The sequence below is a fragment of the Astyanax mexicanus genome, chromosome 24 (genome assembly GCF_023375975.1).
Source record: "Astyanax mexicanus isolate ESR-SI-001 chromosome 24, AstMex3_surface, whole genome shotgun sequence".
NCBI lineage: Eukaryota > Metazoa > Chordata > Actinopteri > Characiformes > Acestrorhamphidae > Astyanax > Astyanax mexicanus.
This window is the reverse complement of record NC_064431.1, coordinates 11546488-11567712: the sequence shown is the minus strand read 5'-3', so window position 1 is coordinate 11567712 and position 21225 is coordinate 11546488. Positions and strand designations below refer to the sequence as shown.

General features: G+C 39.3%; 1 protein-coding gene across 3 annotated transcripts in view; it reads left to right on the top strand.

The window, feature by feature from the left end:
- Positions 1-21225, top strand: part of asic1b (acid-sensing (proton-gated) ion channel 1b) — a 496417-nt gene that overhangs the window by 449702 nt on the left and 25490 nt on the right. For all 3 annotated transcript variants that reach the window (XM_022682367.2, XM_022682368.2, XM_022682366.2), the window contains 3 exons: positions 12075-12228; positions 16525-16616; positions 19326-19405. In XM_022682367.2, the coding sequence (XP_022538088.1) occupies positions 12075-12228; positions 16525-16616; positions 19326-19405 (326 nt within the window). The remainder of the gene's footprint in view (positions 1-12074; positions 12229-16524; positions 16617-19325; positions 19406-21225) is intronic.

The window sequence follows — 21225 nt, the reverse complement described above, 5'->3', positions numbered from 1 at the left end:
ATAAGACATGTGGTAATATATTGAAACAAAGGTGTGAAAATCTACAGATCAACAGGTAGAGAGGTAGAACATATTTGCTTACTAATGTCTAGACTAAAATGTATGATAAGATCACACTGTACAATGTGCATCAGCTCATATCACACATAGAAGAGAACATATGCAAATTACAGTTCAACACTCCTAGGCTTCTTGTACGAGCCAGTAGAATCAAGATTAATCAGATGGCCATAAAAGGACAAAAGGAGCAAAGAGTCTATGTGTGGTTTATCAAAAAGCAAGCGAGTAGAACACATACTGTTTTTCATATCTTAACACATATTAACAATGCTTAGGTAATGTTAATTAAACACAGAACTACAGCATTAATTAATGTTACTTTCACATTACAAGTGAATCATTTGTTAAGATGAACAATAAATCATATACTTTACTAATATTAAGTAATCAAGTAACAACTGCATTAGTTAATCACCTTGTCATTTGCTTATGTACTGCAGATATGCATATATCGTTATGCATATGTATATATAGTAATCATTAAATATTAAGTAAATATTAGTCTGGATGCTGCTTATGCTACATTTCATCATATATATGTGTTTGTTGGAATTTAACTTGTAGAAACTGTAAATATAAACCACGATTAACCAATAATGCCTTCGTTAAGCATTATTAAACTGTTAAGCATTATTAAACTGTTAAGCATTATTAAACTGTTAAACGTTGCTAAGCACTTATACAGCTCTGTCCAGTAAAATAAATATACCTGATGTAAAGTGAAAGTGAAATAATTTTAATCCATGTAGGGATGTATTTCCAATAGAGGTAAAAATGTAAAATATATAATATTATATTAGTTAACTGACATTAGTAAATAAAATAAGTAACTGGCTACCACTGCACAAGTGTTATCACAGCCAAATATATGTATAACTAATATTTAATTAATAAATATTTAACAATGACTGCAGCATATAAGCAAGAAGAGCAGTTGTTACTTGTTTACCCAACATTAGTTAACATTTTTAATTAACTGTATTATTGATAACATGAATTAATGCAGTAGTTCCATGTTTAATTAACATTACCTAAGCATTGTTAATGTATTGCCACATGTCTTATTCATGGTAACTAATGCATTAATTAATGTTAGTTAGTCAACACTTAATGTAAAGTGTTACACAGTTTGTGTAGGTGCAATCCGTTATTTTAAAGTGCTACAATAATATATTACTTAATTCATGTGTTTACTGGGATAAGAACAAAGAGAAAGAAAATACAAATGTACCCAAGTAAACCATTTACTAAATTAAAGGGGTGACTTATACTGAAAGAAAACAAAAAGAAAAACAAAAAAACACGTCTAAAGCAAAAGTGTAGGACTTTTCAGTAACCAAATAAATACTGTGGTACTATTTTTTGAAGAACACTCATATTTACCTTTTGATAAATTCTAGAGTGCATGAGGCCTCTTTTTGGGATTCCAGATTAAAGTTGTAGAATGAGGCAAACAAAGCTGCCAAGCCTGCAGCAAAGTCAGAATGTGAAGACAAGACCACCTGACCTTCTATACTCATCATCCAATTTGCTGATGTCAGTGTCTCACCTTAAATGGTTAAATATTTATTCATTAGTAAATGTATTTGACCAACCTAAGTTTAATAATACAATCATAAACTAATTCAGTGCCTTAAACAATCAATCTTGTAGAGTCTGGTAAAAACAAAAACGATCCCTTCACAACTGCTGTGTGGCTGTGGCCTAAAACACAAAACATATATACCACAGACTAATATTAAATACATAATTTGGGATTCACTCTAACAAATAGCACCACAAGTTTTAGAAACTGAAAGCAGGAGTCAAATAATAAGAGAGTAATGATTTAAATGTAGATTAATTTTACTTACATCAACTTGTAAAAACAGTGCTTCAGACTTTTCTTTGAAGTGTGCCATTAGCAGGAGGACAACACATGGTGCCAGTATGGTAGCTCTAAGGGTATCTAACCTTAACAGGATTTGCTGGACTCCTTCATTTGTTGTTTTTTGGCAGAAAAACTGAACAATAATTTTTCCTCTGTCCTTAATTGCATCATTCATTTTTTCAAGGATGGAGATGTTGGTTAACAGCTTAAAGTGACTGTAAATTTCCTTTTGTGTAAAAAGATATGGCCAGCCAGTTTTGAGCTCCACAATAGATGGGGCTGGACTTGCATTGATGGTTTTACGTTGCAAATAATATGTTCTCTCCATGAGCTGAGTAAGTCCCTCCTGCTGGACCCTCACGAGCATTAAGCTCTTTCATTTCCTTTTGCTTCTCTTTTAGAATTGCTTCAGTTTCTCTTTGAGGACAATCAGGTTGCCATCTGATGCGCCCATACTGGTCCGATGGCCCTTTTGCTCTGTTTGTAGCTGGTGAACTGGAGAATCCTTCCACCCTTTTGCACCTTCCTACTACACTGTCACAGTTAAGGTGTTCAACTCGAGTTTTTAGCTGGTTCAGAAGTGAGGCAAAACCACTCCCAATGTCTGCAAAACTTTTGGGATATTTCCTAACAACCATCTTGGCAACAGTAACACAGTCTGATCTAGTTGGATTGGGCTCAATAAGTCTTATTTCATCTACAATGACTCAGACCATCTCCCGACAGTCTCGAGGAGTAGGGCGCTATTCTTTGTTTATTGACAGTTTTATTGTTTGGGGTATCTTGCTCCATGGGACCTTATACTTGTTGAGCCAAGTAGTAAGATCTGTTATGCTGGATCTGTCATTTGGGCTGGCTGTACTTGGTGTACTGAAGGGTGACTATTCCTTAGACTTTTTGATATCTGAATGCAGAACAGATCTTACCTCTTCTGAAAACAATATTGAAATGCAGAATTATTACATTAGATAAATATATATAATATAAATATATATATAAATATACATTAGATAAAGTGTTTTAAAAGAACAGTTGGGGGACCAAACTAACAATATGCATTTACCATGCTTGATAGATTCTCTTTTTTTGCTAACCACATTTATTTAGATGCAGAAAGTCTGCCACAATCAATATAGAATGACCAGTTATAGTTATTTAAATTTCAATTCAATTTTATTTCTATAGTGCTTTTTACAACAAAAGTCACAAAGCAGCTTTACAGAGAAAAACAGGTCCACGCTTCTTATGAGCAGCACCACAGAGATGCCAATTATTGTGGTCACAAAACTCCCTTTAAGAGAAAGAAACCTTGGAAGGAACCAAGACTCAGTCAGAAGAACTCATCCCCCTCGTGTCAACCCGCTCAGTACAAAAAAATAACAAATAACAGAACAAAACAACAGTACAGAGAGAAAATGTGAGCTATAGTTAAAGCTAATGTAAAAGGTACTAATTTATGAATGTAAAAATGTGATGAGCACATAAATGATAATGAAAAGCTATGGCTAATATAGAAACAGGTTCTGAGTGTGTTAATGTTGATCAGTGCAGGGTTGTAGAGCAGGAATGCAACACAGCGGGCAGTGGAGAGACAGGCTGGGCAACATCAGGAAAAGGGCATCTCAATACATGTAGAAGAGATAGATAGAGAGAACAGAAAGGCATCCATCCACTCCACCGTCCACAAACCTGAGTGACCATGTGCAGGGATCAGCACCAGCATCTCAGTTTACCAGAATTCCCTATGCCCATGAACCCCTGGATCTGCAGCCGTATCTAAAGGGAAAAACATTAATTACCAAAGCTAAACTAAACAAGGAAGTTTTCAGTCTAGACGTAATCGTAATTGAATCGTTTGTTATTTTAACTAAAGCTGCCTCAGTGCTATGATGAGGCCTAAATCCAGATTGGAATTTTCATAGATCTGGTTTATTTGCAGGTAAGAGCAAAGTTGTTGAGCCACAGTTTTTATCTAAAATCTTAAATAAATAGAAAGTTGGAAATAGGTCTATAGTTAGACAGTACAAAGGGTGATAGTACCTGTTTTATTAATTTTGTGGGAACTGCATCAAGTGTGCAGGTTGTGCTGTTTGAAGAAGAGATAATTTTCTCTAGTTCTAGCTGTAGAAGTGGGTTAAAAACTTCCAACCTAACTTCAGTAACAGGGTTTTGTTCTAGATCAGCCTCACCAGATGACAGAGTGGATGTGCTGTTTATCTGTTTAATTTTATCCCGAATGTTTTCAATTTTGTTATCGAAGAAGTCCATAAAAGTGTGGCTGGTATGAATGGCTGGAATCTGAGGTTCAGTACCTGCCTGTTTTTTAGTCAATTTGGAAATAACACTAAAGAGAGCTCTAGGATTATTTTTTATTAATCTCGATTTTGAGGCCAGATACACTGAGCGGGCTTTATTAAGTTCTTTTCTTTATTTGGAAAGACGCAGAGTGAAACACTTCCAGTTTAGTTAATCCATATTTACGCTCTAAATTTACTGCTTTAAGGTACGAGTTCATTGTACCACATTGTACCAAGCTTTTTCTGTCTCTCTATTTTATGTTTAAGGGGTGCTACAACAGGTGGAGTGAAAGGTATTTTCTAAACCTTCGGTTAGTTTGTCTAGTTATACTGGGTCTACAGGAGAGTACATTAGAGTTGATAAATCAGGAAGCTTATCTGTAAATTGTTAAGCTGTATTATTGAACGTTCAATTAAGAAGCTGGGGGATGTGCATATATTATGGCTAAGAAATGAAATAAGGTAATGATCTGAAATTACACCCAGGCTCAAAACTAAATCCAGAGTATGATTACAGTAATGAGTAGATCCTGTTATATTTTGAACAATAACAACACAAATGATGTAAATGCCTTTTTTAATGGATCATTCATTTTTTCAAAATGAATGTTGAAGTCTCCAACTATAATTACTTTATCATTACATACTGCTAAATCTGTAAAAATCACTAACTTCTTTAAAGAATTCTAGATAGGGCCCTGGTGGTTATAAGATATTTATTAAAGAAAATGCATTCTTTTTTGTAACTGGATTAATTATACTGGTGTAAAGAAGCTCAAGCTCAAGCTGTTTGTGATTGCTAACTAAGGTATTTTGAAAAAGTATGCAGACCCCACCTCCTCTACCGGACAATCTCGGATTGTGTATATAATTATAGCCTGCAGGGGGTGCTTTGTGTAATGCTAAATATTTATTGGGCCTACTCCAGGTTTCCATCAGGCACAGAACATCGAATTTCTGATCAGTTATCATTTCATTTTCTATAACTGCTTTTGAATTTAGAGATCTAATGTTAAGTAAAGCAATCTTTAGGTTTGAAGTGTTGGTGTTACAGTCTGGATACGATTTTTTAATATAAGTTAAGTAATTTAGATTGACTGCTGTAAGCTTCATCACCAAGTTTCTTTACCATGCTTCATCACCATGCTGCTGTAAGCTTCATCACCACGCCTCATTGGGGCCAGAGCAGATTACAGCATCTGGGCATTTGCATTTGGAAGCTGTTACTGTGATCCCACAACATGCAGTTTAAGAAACTTTTAATGGAAGTGAAACGGATCATCAGCGGACAGCGTCTGGGCCTGTTTAATCACCTTTTTAATGTTAGCTTTAGTTACTTCAGACTGCTGCAGACGAATATTATTGCCCCCTACATGAATGACTACCCTCGAATATCTCCTATTCCCTAACAGCCTAAGGTTGCCACTAATGATCTGGCTCCTGGTAAACAAGTAACTGAGCGGGGCAAACCTGTTTGACACGTGAACTGGGGAAGCATAGTGTTCAGGTGGGCTGGCTGTGGCCTTTGCCTTAGCCTTAGTCTTTCAACTATGTCGCCCGAGATGTTACCAAGGTGCTAACTAGCTTACACTTAGCACAGATACCACTATTTTTTACCAGTATCGGTGGACAAGGGGTCTAAGCTAAACATGCCACACTCTAAACAGGAGAAAATCTCAGCAGTAGACATAGTAAAGAAGAACTCACCTTGTTTCAGTTAAAATGAGAAATTTACTCAAACAAACTACAGCAGCAAACAGCTAATTCAGTAACCTGAGGAAAAAGTCTATAAAAGTAGACTGAGAGTGGATTAATAGGTGTGTAGAGCAAAAAGGATGCAGACTAAAAGTGTTGCTAACTGGTTGCTAGGCAGTTGCTCTCATTTCTAAAGTGGTTGCTAAGCTGTTGCTAGGCAGTTGCTAACTTATGCCACATGGTTGCTAAGTGGTTGCTAGGCAGTTGCTAACGTTTTCCTAGTGGTTGCTAAGGTGTTGCCAACTGGTTGCTAGGCAGTTGCTATAATTTCTAAAGTGGTTGCTAGGTAGTTGCTAACGTTTTCCAGGTGGTTGCTAAGGTGTTGCTAAGTGGTTGCTAGGCAGTTGCTAACGTATTCCACATGGTTGCTAAGTGGTTGCTAAGCCCTGGCTGGGGTGCCGGGGTATCCAAACTTTTGACTGATAGCTGCTCCATACAGCAGCTCCTCCATACACTCACAGTACTGGAGAGCAGGGGACAGAAAGAGTTCCGTGCGCAGAGCAGCTGGTTAGCGAGATTACAGGGTGGGCCCCCCATTTATTTCTATGGGGCAACTTCGTACGACAATTGTACGAAAACCGTACGACGTATCTTTCGTAAAGCATATTTTTGGAAAAAACTCAATAAGTTCTATAGACCATCCGAATTTCGTCTTCATATCTCAAAAATTGTGCCGTACACGGCCGTTCAAAATTCTCATAGTTCATTGTCTATGGGAAAAAGGGTGCACGTTTACGAAGTTTTTACGAAAATCGTACGATATATCGCTCCAAAAAGCACAAGCACACCCCGCGACTATAAGTTTTACCATCATGTGAAGTTTCGTGGTTCTAGCTCGAAAGCTCTAGGAGGAGGAGTTGTTTATAAAAGGTGGCGAGAATAATAATAATAATAATTATAATAAGAATAAGAAGAATAAGAAGATTACGAAGAACAGTAAGTTGGCTTTTCCAAGCCAACTTAATAATAATAAGAAGAAGAAGAAGAACAGTAAGTTGGCTTTGACAAGCCAACTTAATAAATATATATTAGAAAAGAGTAAAAGTACATCAACGAGTCAACACATAATTGACTAAATAAAATCTCTATAGATCAACACATTCACAACCCAGAGAGAAAGGCCTGTGACTTTACGCCGTGTAGAACAGGCAACCGCTGGCTATCTGAGGAGAGGTTTCCAGCACTTCACTCAGAGAGCTTGTCTCCTAGTTTATATGCACTGGTCCCAGATCAGCAGAACAGCAGTGAAGCTTCTCTGCCACTCAGGGTCACGTTCTCCTCACAGCTCCCCTTGTTGATGAAAACACTCTGACCTTCCTGATTCCTGAAAAAGTAAAAACAATCTCCAAAGCCTTGTGTCATTGTGACAGTTAAAAAGAGAGCAAAGATCATAAAGTTATTAAGTGAATTATTAAGTCAACAGTAAAAATAATAACTGTATATATACATGTATAAAACAATTAAGAATAAGAATGTGAAGGTGTGGTTATCTCCAATCACACCCTTCACTTTGAATCTTGAATCTTGTGAACTCAAAAAGGCCTGGACATCGATGGAAGAAAACAGCCTGATCACAGAATCCTTATTATTGTAAAGAAAAAAAACCTTAAGAACATCCACCCAAGTGAAGAACACTCTCCTGGAAGTAAGCCTACCTGTATCTCAGTCTACCAACTTCTTGATACAGAGGGTACACCACAAGCTGCAAATCATTAATAGAAAGGCCAGATTAGACTTTACCAAAAAATGTCACTGGGTCACTAGTGTTTCTTGTTGATGTGACAGAAGCACAAGGATTATGAAGTGTACAGGAATAAACGTTTTACTTAGATTAAGATTGATCGTATGGTGCTTCACAGTACAGATGGCAAATTACCAAAACCCAGAGGAAAATAAATAAATAAAATAAGTGGAATATTCTGTAGTGGCCGAGTCAATCACCAGAACTGAACCTGATTGAGCAGCTTTCACTCGCTTAAGACAAAAGTTAAATGTAAAAAGCATCACAAACCAGCAACAACTGATGACAGCTGCAGTAAAGTCCTGGTAAAGCTCAAAAAGTGAAACCTAGTGTCACCGGGGAAAGGACGCACAGCAAATGACAAAATACTTTTCCGGGTATTTTATTCTGATAGATCCCACTCTAGGGATTTTTATGAAATATTGAATATAAAATGTATATGAATTATAAAACAATAGGAAATAAACAAACAAAAATAAATCACTGGCTTCTTACAGACAATGAGCCTCAAATATGAAATAAAAGCAAAATAAAGACAATCAGCACTTGCTGAGCAGAAATATTAGTCTCAATGCACAACAACACTGCACCACCTATCTTTGACTTACTGCAACTGCAGTGTACAGATTTATAGACTTTTATCAGAGCTTGTACTCAACTGTACTCAAAATAACAAAAATAAAATGAATACACTGTAAAACCCTAGCTTAGAACACAGCACAGTATTTGGTAGTGGCACTAATTACAGAAAATAGATAAATAACATTAATACCACATTAATACCATTAACAGAGCTCTTTTTATATTTGTTTTTAAGCTCACCTCGATTTACTCAGCTTTACTCAACAAGACTTGAGCATTTCATCAAGAGAACTTGGACAAACAGCTTCTGTAACCCAGAAAAATACAAGGCTTGACCACGAGGAGCACACTACCCCACAGAAACAATGCCATCTGCCCGCATCTGGTTGTGATTCATCCAAAATATATGTTTAGAAAGGCAATATAGGCATCTACTACTGTTATAGGCCAACTAAACCTTATATTGTTCAGTATTTCCTGATCTTTACCTCTTATTTCATTAGGATGGCTCTGGATGGATCCTAAAATGGAGCACCACCATTCACTACAGCTTGAGCCTCCTTCTCTACCATGCTCTTAGCTCCTCCCTTTCCTCTCTCAGGGTGACAACACTTCTGATTGTGTTTCTTAAAGTTACAGACACACATTTTAAAGGTGTATAATCAATTCACCACCTGGCTACACTAGTGTGATATCCATGGGTCTGCAAAGTAATCTCAACAAAGTATTAAAAATGACCATTTTGATTTATGGTAAAGTAAAATTTGTCCAATTACATTTGAGCCTCTGAAATGAGAAGGCATTTTAGAAAATTGTTTCAATTCCTAGACACCTCATGATACTTTAGTTCAACCCCTTGAATTAAAATGTAAGGTCTACAATTCAGCTGCATCTCAGTTGTTTAATTTTAAAATTAAGTGTGGTGACATATTTAGTGAGCAAACTACAGTCTAATGGAACAACTATTAGCATAGTTTGCTAGGTTAGCTAGCTAGCACTTAGTAACTCTAGGAGAAAATGTCAACTAAATGCAGCCAACCTTCCTAGTTAATGAGCAAACTACAGTCTAATGGAATAACTACTAACCTAGCTAGCACTAAGTAACTCTGGTGTATATCAGCTAAATTAACTGTAGTTAGCTCACTAGCTGGTGAAGTAGCAGCATTTTAGCTGACATACACCATAGTTAATTACTTACTTGACTGTAGTTAGCTAGTTGGCTAGCTAGCTAAGCTAGCTAACTAGCTGCAAGGCACACTGTTAAACCAAATAAAGAGTTAAACTAAGTAGTTGGATGTTTTATCAACCTATCAAGCTTAGGTTTAATAAAACACACATTCCAATGCAACACTCCAAATAACTTCAGTATATTCCAATTAACCAATAACCAATGGACAGAACCAACAAAGCTAACAAACTTGCTACTCTAACAATCCTAGCTAGCCAACTCTCGAAATAAAGCAGATTTGACTTGCTAATAAGCCACACATAGCACCAGGTGAATCTAGTCTAATCTAAAAGTATTTCCAAAACAAAGGTTAATTTTTCCTTTGCAAATGCAGGTGTTAATGGAGATATCAAGAACAGCATTTGTCCCCAGTATGCTATGGTTAAATATACAGGTGGTAGTTGTATTCATAGGGCATCACATGACGCATTGTGTTCTACAGTTTTACAATGGAAAATCATTAAACAGTTATTTACTGTATGATTTTTGTTCGTCTCTTACTCCTTACATTCACACCCTCCACCCAATCAAACATTCTCCCTCTCCTTTAAATTGTTTCACCTCTCTTAAATGATTATCTACCTAAATCTACTTCTTTTCCCTCTTTCATGCCTACATGTGGACTCATTTAATCCTTATATCCTTTCTTTAAACCTTCTTTACTTTTTAACCCTATTTTTCCTTCAATACTTCTGTGCCTTTTTAATCTGCCTGTCTCACTTCTGCAAGCCTTCTCCCCCTACTTTAAGCTTAGTCCTCCTGCTTTAATGCTTCCATCCAACATTCTCTCCCTACTTCATTACTTTTCTCATTTGTTCAAATCTTCTTCTCTCCTAACTTTAATTTCTCTCACCCCTTCTTATCATTCTACCCATCCTTCCCCTCTTTCGATTCTAATTTTCCTGATTTAATTGTTCTCTCTCTTCTTCAATCCTTTTCTCCCTTCTTCAGTCAATTTTTACAGGCTCTCCATTTCCTTCGTTTTTTCTATCTTTCTTCTCTCTTTGATCTCTCCATAATCTACTGACTCAGGGTTTTTATTATTGATTACATTTATAATATAACATTTATAAATCTTTTGACCTTTTTCATTTTCACATTCTTTCGTCAGTTTATTTGACTGTTTAAAAAAGCCAAGCTAAACATTAATCAAACAGCTTTAAGACTGAATAATAAAGCCTTGTTTTAGGTGTTTGAAAATGTTAGCAGAGTTTAACTTTTAACAGACCATCAGGCTATAGGAGGAGGTGGGAGTTGGTCTTTAGGGAGTGAACCAACTTACAGGGGGGCAAAGTAGTGATGGTAATGCCAACTTTGAGGAAAAGCCTGTGCAGCTGCATAACACAGCCTGAAAGTCTGTGCCATCAGTGGGACTGTGTTTACCAGTGTAAAAACAGGAGGAAACTAAAGCTCCAGGGTTGCTAAAGCAGAACCCCTAAAGCAGAACCCCTTGCTGTTTTCCTGACAATCTGGAGTTTAAACAAAAGGCTGCTGGAGGTTATTGCTCTGGATGCTTTCAAAACATGCTCCAGTGCCAAAAAGAGTTTGCTTTGACTTTGACTGCTGATGGGATTCTGGTGTTGAGGATCTGGTATCCTCTTTTTTTACATACATCAGTCTGTCTGATCAAATGCATCGTTTGGAACCATGCAGAGTCTTTCCTGAATCCTTCACTGCAGCTCATAAACAAACAAAACTTTAATAACATAATTACCTCATTATATAAAATTACAGAGAAAGCAGCAGGAGAATTTTAAAATAAGCATTATCTTCATGCCGTCCACACAATCCTTACTGACCAATTAAATTGTTCCTTCAAACCTTCTCTCTCTCCTTAATTTCTCTCTTCCCACTCTCCTTCAATTTTTTTTGTAGAAGTCCAGTCATTCTGTCCCTCATTCCAACCCTCTCTACTGCTTTCAAACGTTCTAAAGGATTCTTTTATTCCTTTTCTTCCTTCTACAGGACTTCTCCCCCTACTTTACACCTACCTCTTCTGCTTCAATCCTTCTCTCCCTCTTGCCTATCCTGCTTACCTACATTCAATCAGTCTCTCGCCTATCTACCCTACTTTAATTCTTTCCCACTTTTACTTCCTTCTCACTTTGTATTACATGCTCTCGCTAGTTGAATCCTTCTTTCCAATTTTAATAATTTTCTCTCTCTTTCAAACCTTTTTCTTTTCCTCCTGCAAGACTTTCCTCTACTTTAAGCCCTTCTCTCCCTCTGTCTAAAATTCTCTCCCAACTTCAATCTTTTTCAATCATTAATTCTTCTCTCCCTCCATCTAACATTCTCTCCCTACTTTAGTTATTTGTTCACACTTTCAATGCTTCTCTCCCTCCATCTAACATTTTCTTTTTACCGTAGTTCTTTTTTAGCTTCCATCCTTCTCTCTCTCTGTCTTAATATTATCTTCCTACTTAAATCCTCCTTTCCCACTTTCAAAGGTCCTCTACCTCATTCAAAATTTAGATCTCCCTACAACCCACTCCTCACTGATCAGTCAACTTCTCTTTTTTTAATCTGTTCCATCATTAGATTTCCTGGTGGAGAGAGATAATGATTACTGTGTGTGTGAGACACCCTGCAATATGACACGCTATGGCAAAGAGCTGTCCTTCGTCAAGATCCCCAGCAAAGCCTCAGCCAAGTACCTCGCCAAGAAGTTCAACAAGTCTGAGCAGTACATCTCGTGAGTAAAAAACAGTTATACTTAATAATTTTATAAAAAAAGTTAATTATTTTAAAAATAATTCATAGTGGTTACTGCTTTATTCAAAGTGGTTATTCAATAATTCATACTGAATGCTTCATAGTAGTAACTAATTCTAAGTAAGTACACTGTAAAAAATGTTCTGTGAAATTTACAGAAAGTAACTGGCAGTAATTGACAAGTAACTTATTATTTAATTACTTGTCAATTACTGCCAGTTACTTACTGTAAATTTTATTTTATAATAAACTTGAAATAAAATCAAACCACAGTAACTAACTGGCAAAAAACCTAACAGTGAGTTACTGTAAAAACAAAAATCACTTAAAAAAAAAACTGGCAACAGCTGAATAGTAAATTAGTCTGTAAAAGTGTTTCATGCTTACTGTAATTTTGTGTATAGCTGTATTGATCAGACTTTACAAAAAAATTATGTGTATTGTGTTTTTATTTACATAAGTGTTTTCACAACAGAATTTGATTAAATACTGACTGCTTTATTTTGCAGTCAGTATTAAATCACTGTTAAACATAAGCATTTCTTTAATGCCCTGTACTTCTTGACATTATTTATTGTTTAACAAAATCTGCAGAGACACAGCAAACAATACTCTTTAACTATTTTGTCGTCAGTATGTGAAGAACAACAGTTTAATCTAATTGTTTTGCCAGTCAAACTCTGAAGTACTTATCAAATCAAATCAAATCAAATTTATTTGTATAGCGCTTTTTACAACAGGTGTTGGCACAAAGCAGCTTTACAGAAACATGATTACAGGACAAAGAATCAGGCAAAACATTACACATAGAAAATACAGAATACAGAACCCCCAGTGAGCGCGGAGGCAAGGAAAAACTCCCTCAGAGCTGCAGGAGGAGGAAGAAACCTTGGGAGGACCAAGACTCACATTAAAGGGGGGACCATCCTACCACTGGTCAAACGGCTTTTAAATAGAAATTTAAAAAGTCTTTTATACATCTATATAGGTTTTATGTACTCAGGAGTGTAATAGCGCCACTAATGGCTTGGATGTAATCTGTAGTGGAGAGTAAGATGGTCGATGAGCAGCTGATCTGTGGTGGTGGTGGAGAAGAGCTGACTTCAGAAACTTCCATCAGTCTGGCCGGACAGGAGACGCGAGAGCCTGAGGGTCCAACATCGGTATCGGGTCAGACAGGTGGGCAGTCAGTAACTCGGAGGAAGGCAGAGAGATGGAATTAGTTTTGACTGGATTTATGCAAAACTGAGAATATTAAAACATTATCAGAGTGTGGCAAATGACTCCGGCAGAACTGAATAAAACAGCCTAACTAAAGGCAGAGAGCCAGAAGGTAACATAGACATGGAGGCACCCTGAAACACCAGCATCCACCCACTCCACCGTCCACAAACCTGAGTGACCGTGTGCAGTGGGAGAACAGCAGCACCAGCATCTCAGTTTACCACAATTCCCTCTGTCCATGAACCCCTGAATCTGCAGCCTTATCTAAAGGGAAAAACATTAATTACCAAAAGCTAAACTAAACAAGTAAGTTTTCAGTCTAGACTTAAAGATTGAGACTGTGTCTGAGTCCCGAACATATTCGGGGAGATTATTCCAGAGTTGAGGCGCTTTATAAGAGAAAGCTCTTCCTCCTGCAGAGCTCCTCTGAATTTTAGGCACTACTAATAAACCAGCACCCTGAGATCTGAGTAATCGCGGTGGTTCATAACAGGAGATGAGGTCTTGTAAATACTCAGGAGCGAGTCCGTGTAGGGCTTTATACGTTAACAGGAGAATTTTATAGTCTATGCGGAATTTGACTGGAAGCCAGTGCAGTGCTGATAGTACTGGACTAATATGGTCAAATTTTCTAGTTTTAGTAAGGACCCTGGCTGCAGCATTTTGAACTAGCTGAAGTTTATTTAAGTTACTGCCGGAACATCCAGACAGTAGCGCATTACAATAATCTAGCCTTGAGGTAATAAAGGCATGTACTAATTTTTCTGCGTCATGCAGTGATAGGGCATTTCTTAGCTTGGCGATGTTACGTAGGTGTAGAAAAGCTGTTCTAGTAACATTAGATATGTGTTTATCGAATGCTAGATCTGAATCTATGATAACTCCAAGGTTTTTAGCTGCTGAACCAGGTGTGACTGAGAAGTCAGCCAGATTTAGCATTAAGTCTGATAATTTATTTCTAGCAGCTTTGGGGCCTAATAGGAGAACTTCTGTTTTATCACTATTTAATAGGAGGAAGTTGTGCGACATCCATGATTTTACATCTTCTACACAATCCTCGATTTTCTTTAATCTCACTCTGTCATCAGGTTTGGCTGATATGAAGAGCTGCGTGTCATCCGCATAACAATGAAAATTCACATTGTGTTTTCTAATAACTTTGCCCAGTGGGAGCATATATAATGTAAATAATAACGGTCCTAATATAGAGCCTTGTGGAATTCCATATCTTACCTTGGTATAACTGGAAGACATATCATTTATCCTCACAAACTGATAGCGATCGGTTAAGTACGATTTAAACCATGCTAAGGCAGTTCCGGTTACACCGACCATGTTCTCTAGTCTTTCTAAAAGGATAGTATGATCTATTGTATCAAAGGCTGCGCTCAGATCGAGAAGTACGAGTAAGGAAACACAGCCTTGGTCGGCGGCTATAAGTAGATCGTTTGTTATTCTAACTAAAGCTTATAAAAGAAATGACGCATGGATTCATATCTGATGTCTTCCGCTTTACAGTTCTTCTAGTTTTCTGGCTTCTCTTGAACTTTTCACTGCACTTGCTGGATTCAGGATTCATTTTGACAAGACAGAAATGAAAATGAAGGTTAATATATACAATCACCAAACTGGTTTGTTAAGTGCATTATGTTAATAAGAGGCTCTCAGGACAAGTCAAAGTTTTTATATAAAAATAAAACTCTTAATAAAAAAATTGAGGATAAACAAAGAACATTTAAGGAAATTTTAAAGTTAAACAGGCCATGCTGGCAAACGTTTAAATCTAGTAAAAATTTAGTTTAGTTTTCAGTGGATTCAGTGCTGCTCCACTTTTTAAACTTCTTCTTCTTCTTCTTCTTCAGGTTGTAAATGGGTTGAATTCAAAATTCTACCAAATGACTACTGCCCACTTTTGTCCATTAGTGGATTATTACAGTGTATTATTGTGATTTTCTACAGTAGTGGGATTATTACCGTGATTTTCTACAGTAGTAGGATTATTACTGTGTAATCCCATACAGGAACACAGTATACTACTGTGGATTTTACAGCATATTTTTGCAGTGTAATGGTGAGTAGTGAGTGGCTCCTAAATCATTCAGTGAATACTGAATGATTTTTAAAACTATTAAAGTAATTTGTAGTTATTACTAAAAACTTTAGTATCTAAGTATCTAGTATCTTAGTAATTAGTAGTTATTGATTACTTCACAGTAGAAACTGAATTATTTTGTAGAATTACTGTAAAACTATAAAATACTGTGTCTGCAGCTGATATTTATGCAGTAGTTTGGCTTTTCCATGTTTTTATATGCTGTTATGTTTTAATTTTTAGGGGGTTTTTTTCAGTATTACATAACCAAATCATACATTAGATTAAAAACACCCACACAACAAATATCATACAGGATAAAAATAAGCACTGTGGGAAGATATTTAAAAAACATATTTAAATTAGATGTCGGTTGTTTTGATAGCAGGAGTAGATGACATTTTCAGAAAATATTACAGTAGAAACATTGCATTATAAATGGCAGCTAATTATAACAAATAAATATTATATTTTAATAACATTAATTAATCATTAATAATGTTATGTAGGATACATACACATACACTATATGGACAGAAGTATTGGAGCATCTGCTGAAGTAACTGTCTCTACTGTTCAGGGGAGACTTTTTTATTTTGTTGTAACATAACTGTGAGGATTTAATTTTATTTCAGTCCCAAAAGTATTGGACAGAGTACTATCATTCCAGAGAACACAAATCCACAGATTCACAGCTTAATACAGAGGAACATTATACCCTCAAGTCCAAAACTGGCTAACCGGAGAGTCCTGGTAAAACTACAGTAGAGAAAGTGCTGGGGGCATGTTGAGTTGTATTGTGGAGGATGGTAATGGAAATGTTCCAGTATTGGATTTGACTTTTCTGGGTTGATGCTTTTTGATGGTATAAAGGCTGAAAAAGCTGAACTGACACCACGCTAAAGGAAACAAATGAAAACTACTTGCCCACAATGTGTCTCACTCTGGATGTGTTGACAGGGATAACATTCTGGTCCTAGACATCTTCTTTGAGGCCTTGAACTACGAGACGATTGAGCAGAAAAAGGCCTACGAGCTGGCAGGATTACTGGGTAAGCATGAGATTCTTCACATGTTTAGATACACTTGTAAATTCACATCCACATTGAATCTGCCTTAGTTTTGGACTTAACTTGTCACTGTAAAAAAATTAAAGTCACTCACAAGATTACAATTAATAGCATAGACATGGGTGTTTCTAAATCATCCCCTGTGTCACATCATCATTCAATGCAAACTGATCTTGAACCACAGGGAATGAAAACATCCACAACACTATGTCATGATCATAACCAGTGACTTCTGGCTAGAAAATTTTATTTGAATGGACAAACCACTCTTGTGAGAACTTAAACTTAAAGTTGAGTTTATTTAAGTGTTGGATAGGTAAGTGAATGTAATGTAAATTTAAGTGAATTGTCAGGGTGCGTGAAGGAGGGACGAGGAGAGCGGATGCAAATGCGAGTGTATTTATTATACAGATAACAAAAGACAAAAATAAACAAATAAACGGAAACTAAACTGAAAACAAGAAACATGAGACACGGAGACGCAACCACAACAGGCTAACAAAGCACAAGAACCGACACGGGGGAAAGGGAGCACGGACTATAAATAGTGTAACACACACGGGAAACAGAGAACACCTGGGGCTAAGGGGCGGAGTTACAAATGATACACAGGTGAGGGCAAGAAACACTGAGGAGCACGGATCACGTGGGAGACACACTCACAGGCACAAGCAGAGACAGGCACAGAAAAAGGTAAATAAACACAGAAACACGAGAACAGACAGGGACCACGTGACAGAACCCACCCCTTAACGCGCAACTCCTGGGGCGCGAAAAAACAAACCCCCAGGAGCCGGTCAGGAGAGGGTGGAAACCAAAAAAACAAAACAAAACACAAGACTAGAACAGAGGACACCCGAGAGGAGACTGAACAGAAAACGGGGACTGGACATTACTGGGCAAAGGGACCGGAACGAAAACAGTAATGGGGACAGAAACAAACACGGTGACGGGGACTGGAACAGAAAAACCACGAGTGACAGAGACTGGAACATAGACAGAGACGGGAACCATGACAGGCAGAGACAGGGGTACGAGAAACATAGATGGGTACCCAGGGCTGGAAAAAGTCTGTGGGGGCAGCCTGGGTACACCACAAGGGGCAAAGTCAGGGGGCCTCGGAGCAGGCCTGGAAAGGCGGGGCCTGGGAGTGGGCGTGGCGGCGGGAGCCACGGGCACAGGAGTAGGTGCGTTTACCGCCGGTCCGCCGGTGAAGTCCGGCGCGGGAAGCGCTGGTCCGCCGGTGAAGTCCGGCGCGGAGAGCGCTGGTCCGCCGGTGAAGTCCGGCGCGGGGAGCGCTGGTCCGCCGGTGAAGTCCGGCGCGGGGAGCGCTGGTCCGCCGGTGAAGTCCGGCGCGGGGAGCGCTGGTCCGCCGGTGAAGTCCGGCGCGGGGAGCGCTGGTCCGCCGGTGAAGTCCGGCGCGGGGAGCGCTGGTCCGCCGGTGAAGTCCGGCGCGGGGAGCGCTGGGTCGCCGGTGAAGTCCGGCGCGGGGAGCGCTGGTCCGCCGGTGAAGTCCGGCGCGGGGAGCGCTGGGTCGCCGGTGAAGTCCGGCGCGGAGAGCGCTGGTCCGCCGGTGAAGTCCGGCTCGGAGAGCGCTGGGTCGCCGGTGAAATCCGGCTCGGAGGGCGCTGGGTCGCCGGTGAAATCCGGCTCGGAGGGCGCTGGGTCGCCGGTGAAATCCGGCTCGGAGGGCGCTGGGTCGCCGGTGAAATCCGGCTCGGAGGGCGCTGGGTCGCCGGTGAAATCCGGCTCGGAGGGCGCTGGGTCGCCGGTGAAATCCGACTCGGAGGGCGCTGGGTCGCCGGTGAAGTCCGGCTCGGAGGGCGCTGGGTCGCCGGTCAGGAACCAGGGCGGACAAAGGCATGCGGGAGGCAGGACTGCCCCTGGAGGCAACGGCAGACGGGCTGGTGTAGGGAGGTAATCTCCCTCCTCCTCCTCCGAGCTGGACGCAGGTGTGAGGAAGTCTACATAATCCCAGAAATAAGACTCCTCACAACCTGCGTCCCTGCCACACGGTGCGCCCCCCCAAAAAGTGCTCCCTCCTTGAGAGGGTCCTCCTCAGGCGAGCGGGAGCGCTGAGAATGCCGCTGCCGTCTTTTCCTCCTCCGGCGCCGGCTAGCTGAGGAGTTAAGAGAGGGCTGCTCCTCCAGCACGCCGCGAGAAAGGGAGGAGCGGCGGATCGCCAATCTGGATCCCAGGTAGACGCCACTCGCTGCATCCATTGTTTGGTCGGTTCTTCTGTCAGGGTGCGTGAAGGAGGGACGAGGAGAGCGGATGCAAATGCGAGTGTATTTATTATACAGATAACAAAAGACAAAAATAAACAAATAAACGGAAACTAAACTGAAAACAAGAAACATGAGACACGGAGACGCAACCACAACAGGCTAACAAAGCACAAGAACCGACACGGGGGAAAGGGAGCACGGACTATAAATAGTGTAACACACACGGGAAACAGAGAACACCTGGGGCTAAGGGGCGGAGTTACAAATGATACACAGGTGAGGGCAAGAAACACTGAGGAGCACGGATCACGTGGGAGACACACTCACAGGCACAAGCAGAGACAGGCACAGAAAAAGGTAAATAAACACAGAAACACGAGAACAGACAGGGACCACGTGACATGAATTTAAGTCCTGACAATTGTTGTTAATTGCAAAGATCTAACACACTGTTCTCTTTTAGGTGATATTGGTGGTCAGATGGGTCTTTTTATTGGAGCCAGTATTCTAACCATTCTGGAACTCTTTGACTATCTTTATGAGGTAAGATCGTCATCTTTAACACCTTTGGTTTTTTTATTACAGCTCAGAGGTGTCAAGTAACGAAGAAGAAATACTGTGTTACCTTATTTAAGTAGGAATTTTGGGTATCTATACTTTAGTGGAGTAATTCTTTTTTTAGACAACTTTTTACTTCTACTTTTACTTTTTTTATGCAGTTATCAGTACTTTCTACTCCTTACATTTAAAAAATGGCCTTGTTACTCATTCCTGATTGATTTGATCCCACCTTTACGTCACATCAAACTCCAGATGCATGTAGCCTTATGGAAGAGACTCGAGAGAAGTGGAGCAAGATCCGAACTGAGCACCAGTGAGACAGTTGGTAGCAAGGAAGACTACAATTATGCGTCTCCAGCTGCAGCGAGTGGTTTTGGAATGGTTGGATGCAAAAACAACTGCAAGCTCTGCACCCCAAACACCACAAGCTACTGGCTTTTAAAAATTCATCATTGAATTTGAAAAAGCATATGGAGGTACACTGAAAGTTTCCTACAGTCAATTGTTAACAAGATATTGTAGTAACCTAGTGATGCACTAATGGTGAATTCGAAATGTTTGCTGTGGCTTGGTACATGCCAAGACATGCCAAGATTAACTTGCTAGGTCTAGGCTATGATTCAATGTTGCAAGTTCGTTTGGAGAGTTGTTGTATGGGCCTTAAATTTTAGGATGAGTTTAGGTGTAGTGGTGGGTAATCTATGTCCAAAAAGTAAAAATCCATCCCAGGATTTCGCTTCACAATGCTCTGGGACGTGCTCTCTGACTGACCAATAGGAAGACAGAGCGTTCTGTGGTGCACAGATGTAAACATGGGAAAAAGAAAGCAGGACGGTGCTCCTGAAGTTCGCTGGACCAGATAAATAGAAGAATAATCTAATAATCATCTAATAATCTACTTCATCCATGAGATATTCTGTTTACAGGCACTGAAACCTGAGTAGCTACATCTTTGCCATACCTTAAGTTCTCTATGGAGTACAAAAAGCATGTAATGTCCATTTGGGTCACCCAGGAATGAGCCCACAGTCGCTTTTCCCTCTTTAAGTTTTTATTTTTCAGCACAAAAGCGTTTCCATCTTGCAAAGGGCTTCTGTAGCTGTGATTCTCAGATTCTACGCTTCTCCCCTGCGATGACCTACGAACTCACGCGAGGACGCGGACGATGATTGGTCAGCTGTGATAGTGTTGCCAGTCCCTAAGTAGGCGTTGAGAGTAGGCCACGCTGGCATCAAAGCAAAAGCTTCTACTTCTACTAAAAAACATATTTTGTTGACAGTTTTTCTGTTTTGATTTAAGATTCAAGTCACGTCACACAGTACAGGTTTACATGTGAGAAAAAAATTTGGGTGCAGATTCCCACCAATGTGCAGAGAATAATATTTACAAGAAGAATAATAAAATAAAATACAATATAAAATAAGACATACACATAGCTTTACAGTATAAACACTATACACAATACACCCAATAACAATACACATATAACTTACACTATAGACAAATATTGCACAGAGCAAATATTGCACAGATGTAGATATGCAGATATCTAGTGTGTGTGTGTGTGGAAGTAAGGAAATAGTCCAGTAGGTGACAGAATAACTATGAGTAAGTGCAGGTAAGGAATTAAGTTGAGTAGGAAGTGCAGTGTGCAGAGTGCTATATAACATGGAAAAGTCTGATAGATGAAGTGTGAAATAAAGTGCAGGGTGCAAAGTCTGTATGGGTGTCAGAGGAGTGGGTTGGGCAGAACACTGTTCTACTGGCTATTCCACAGCCTGACCGCATGGGGAAAGAAGCTG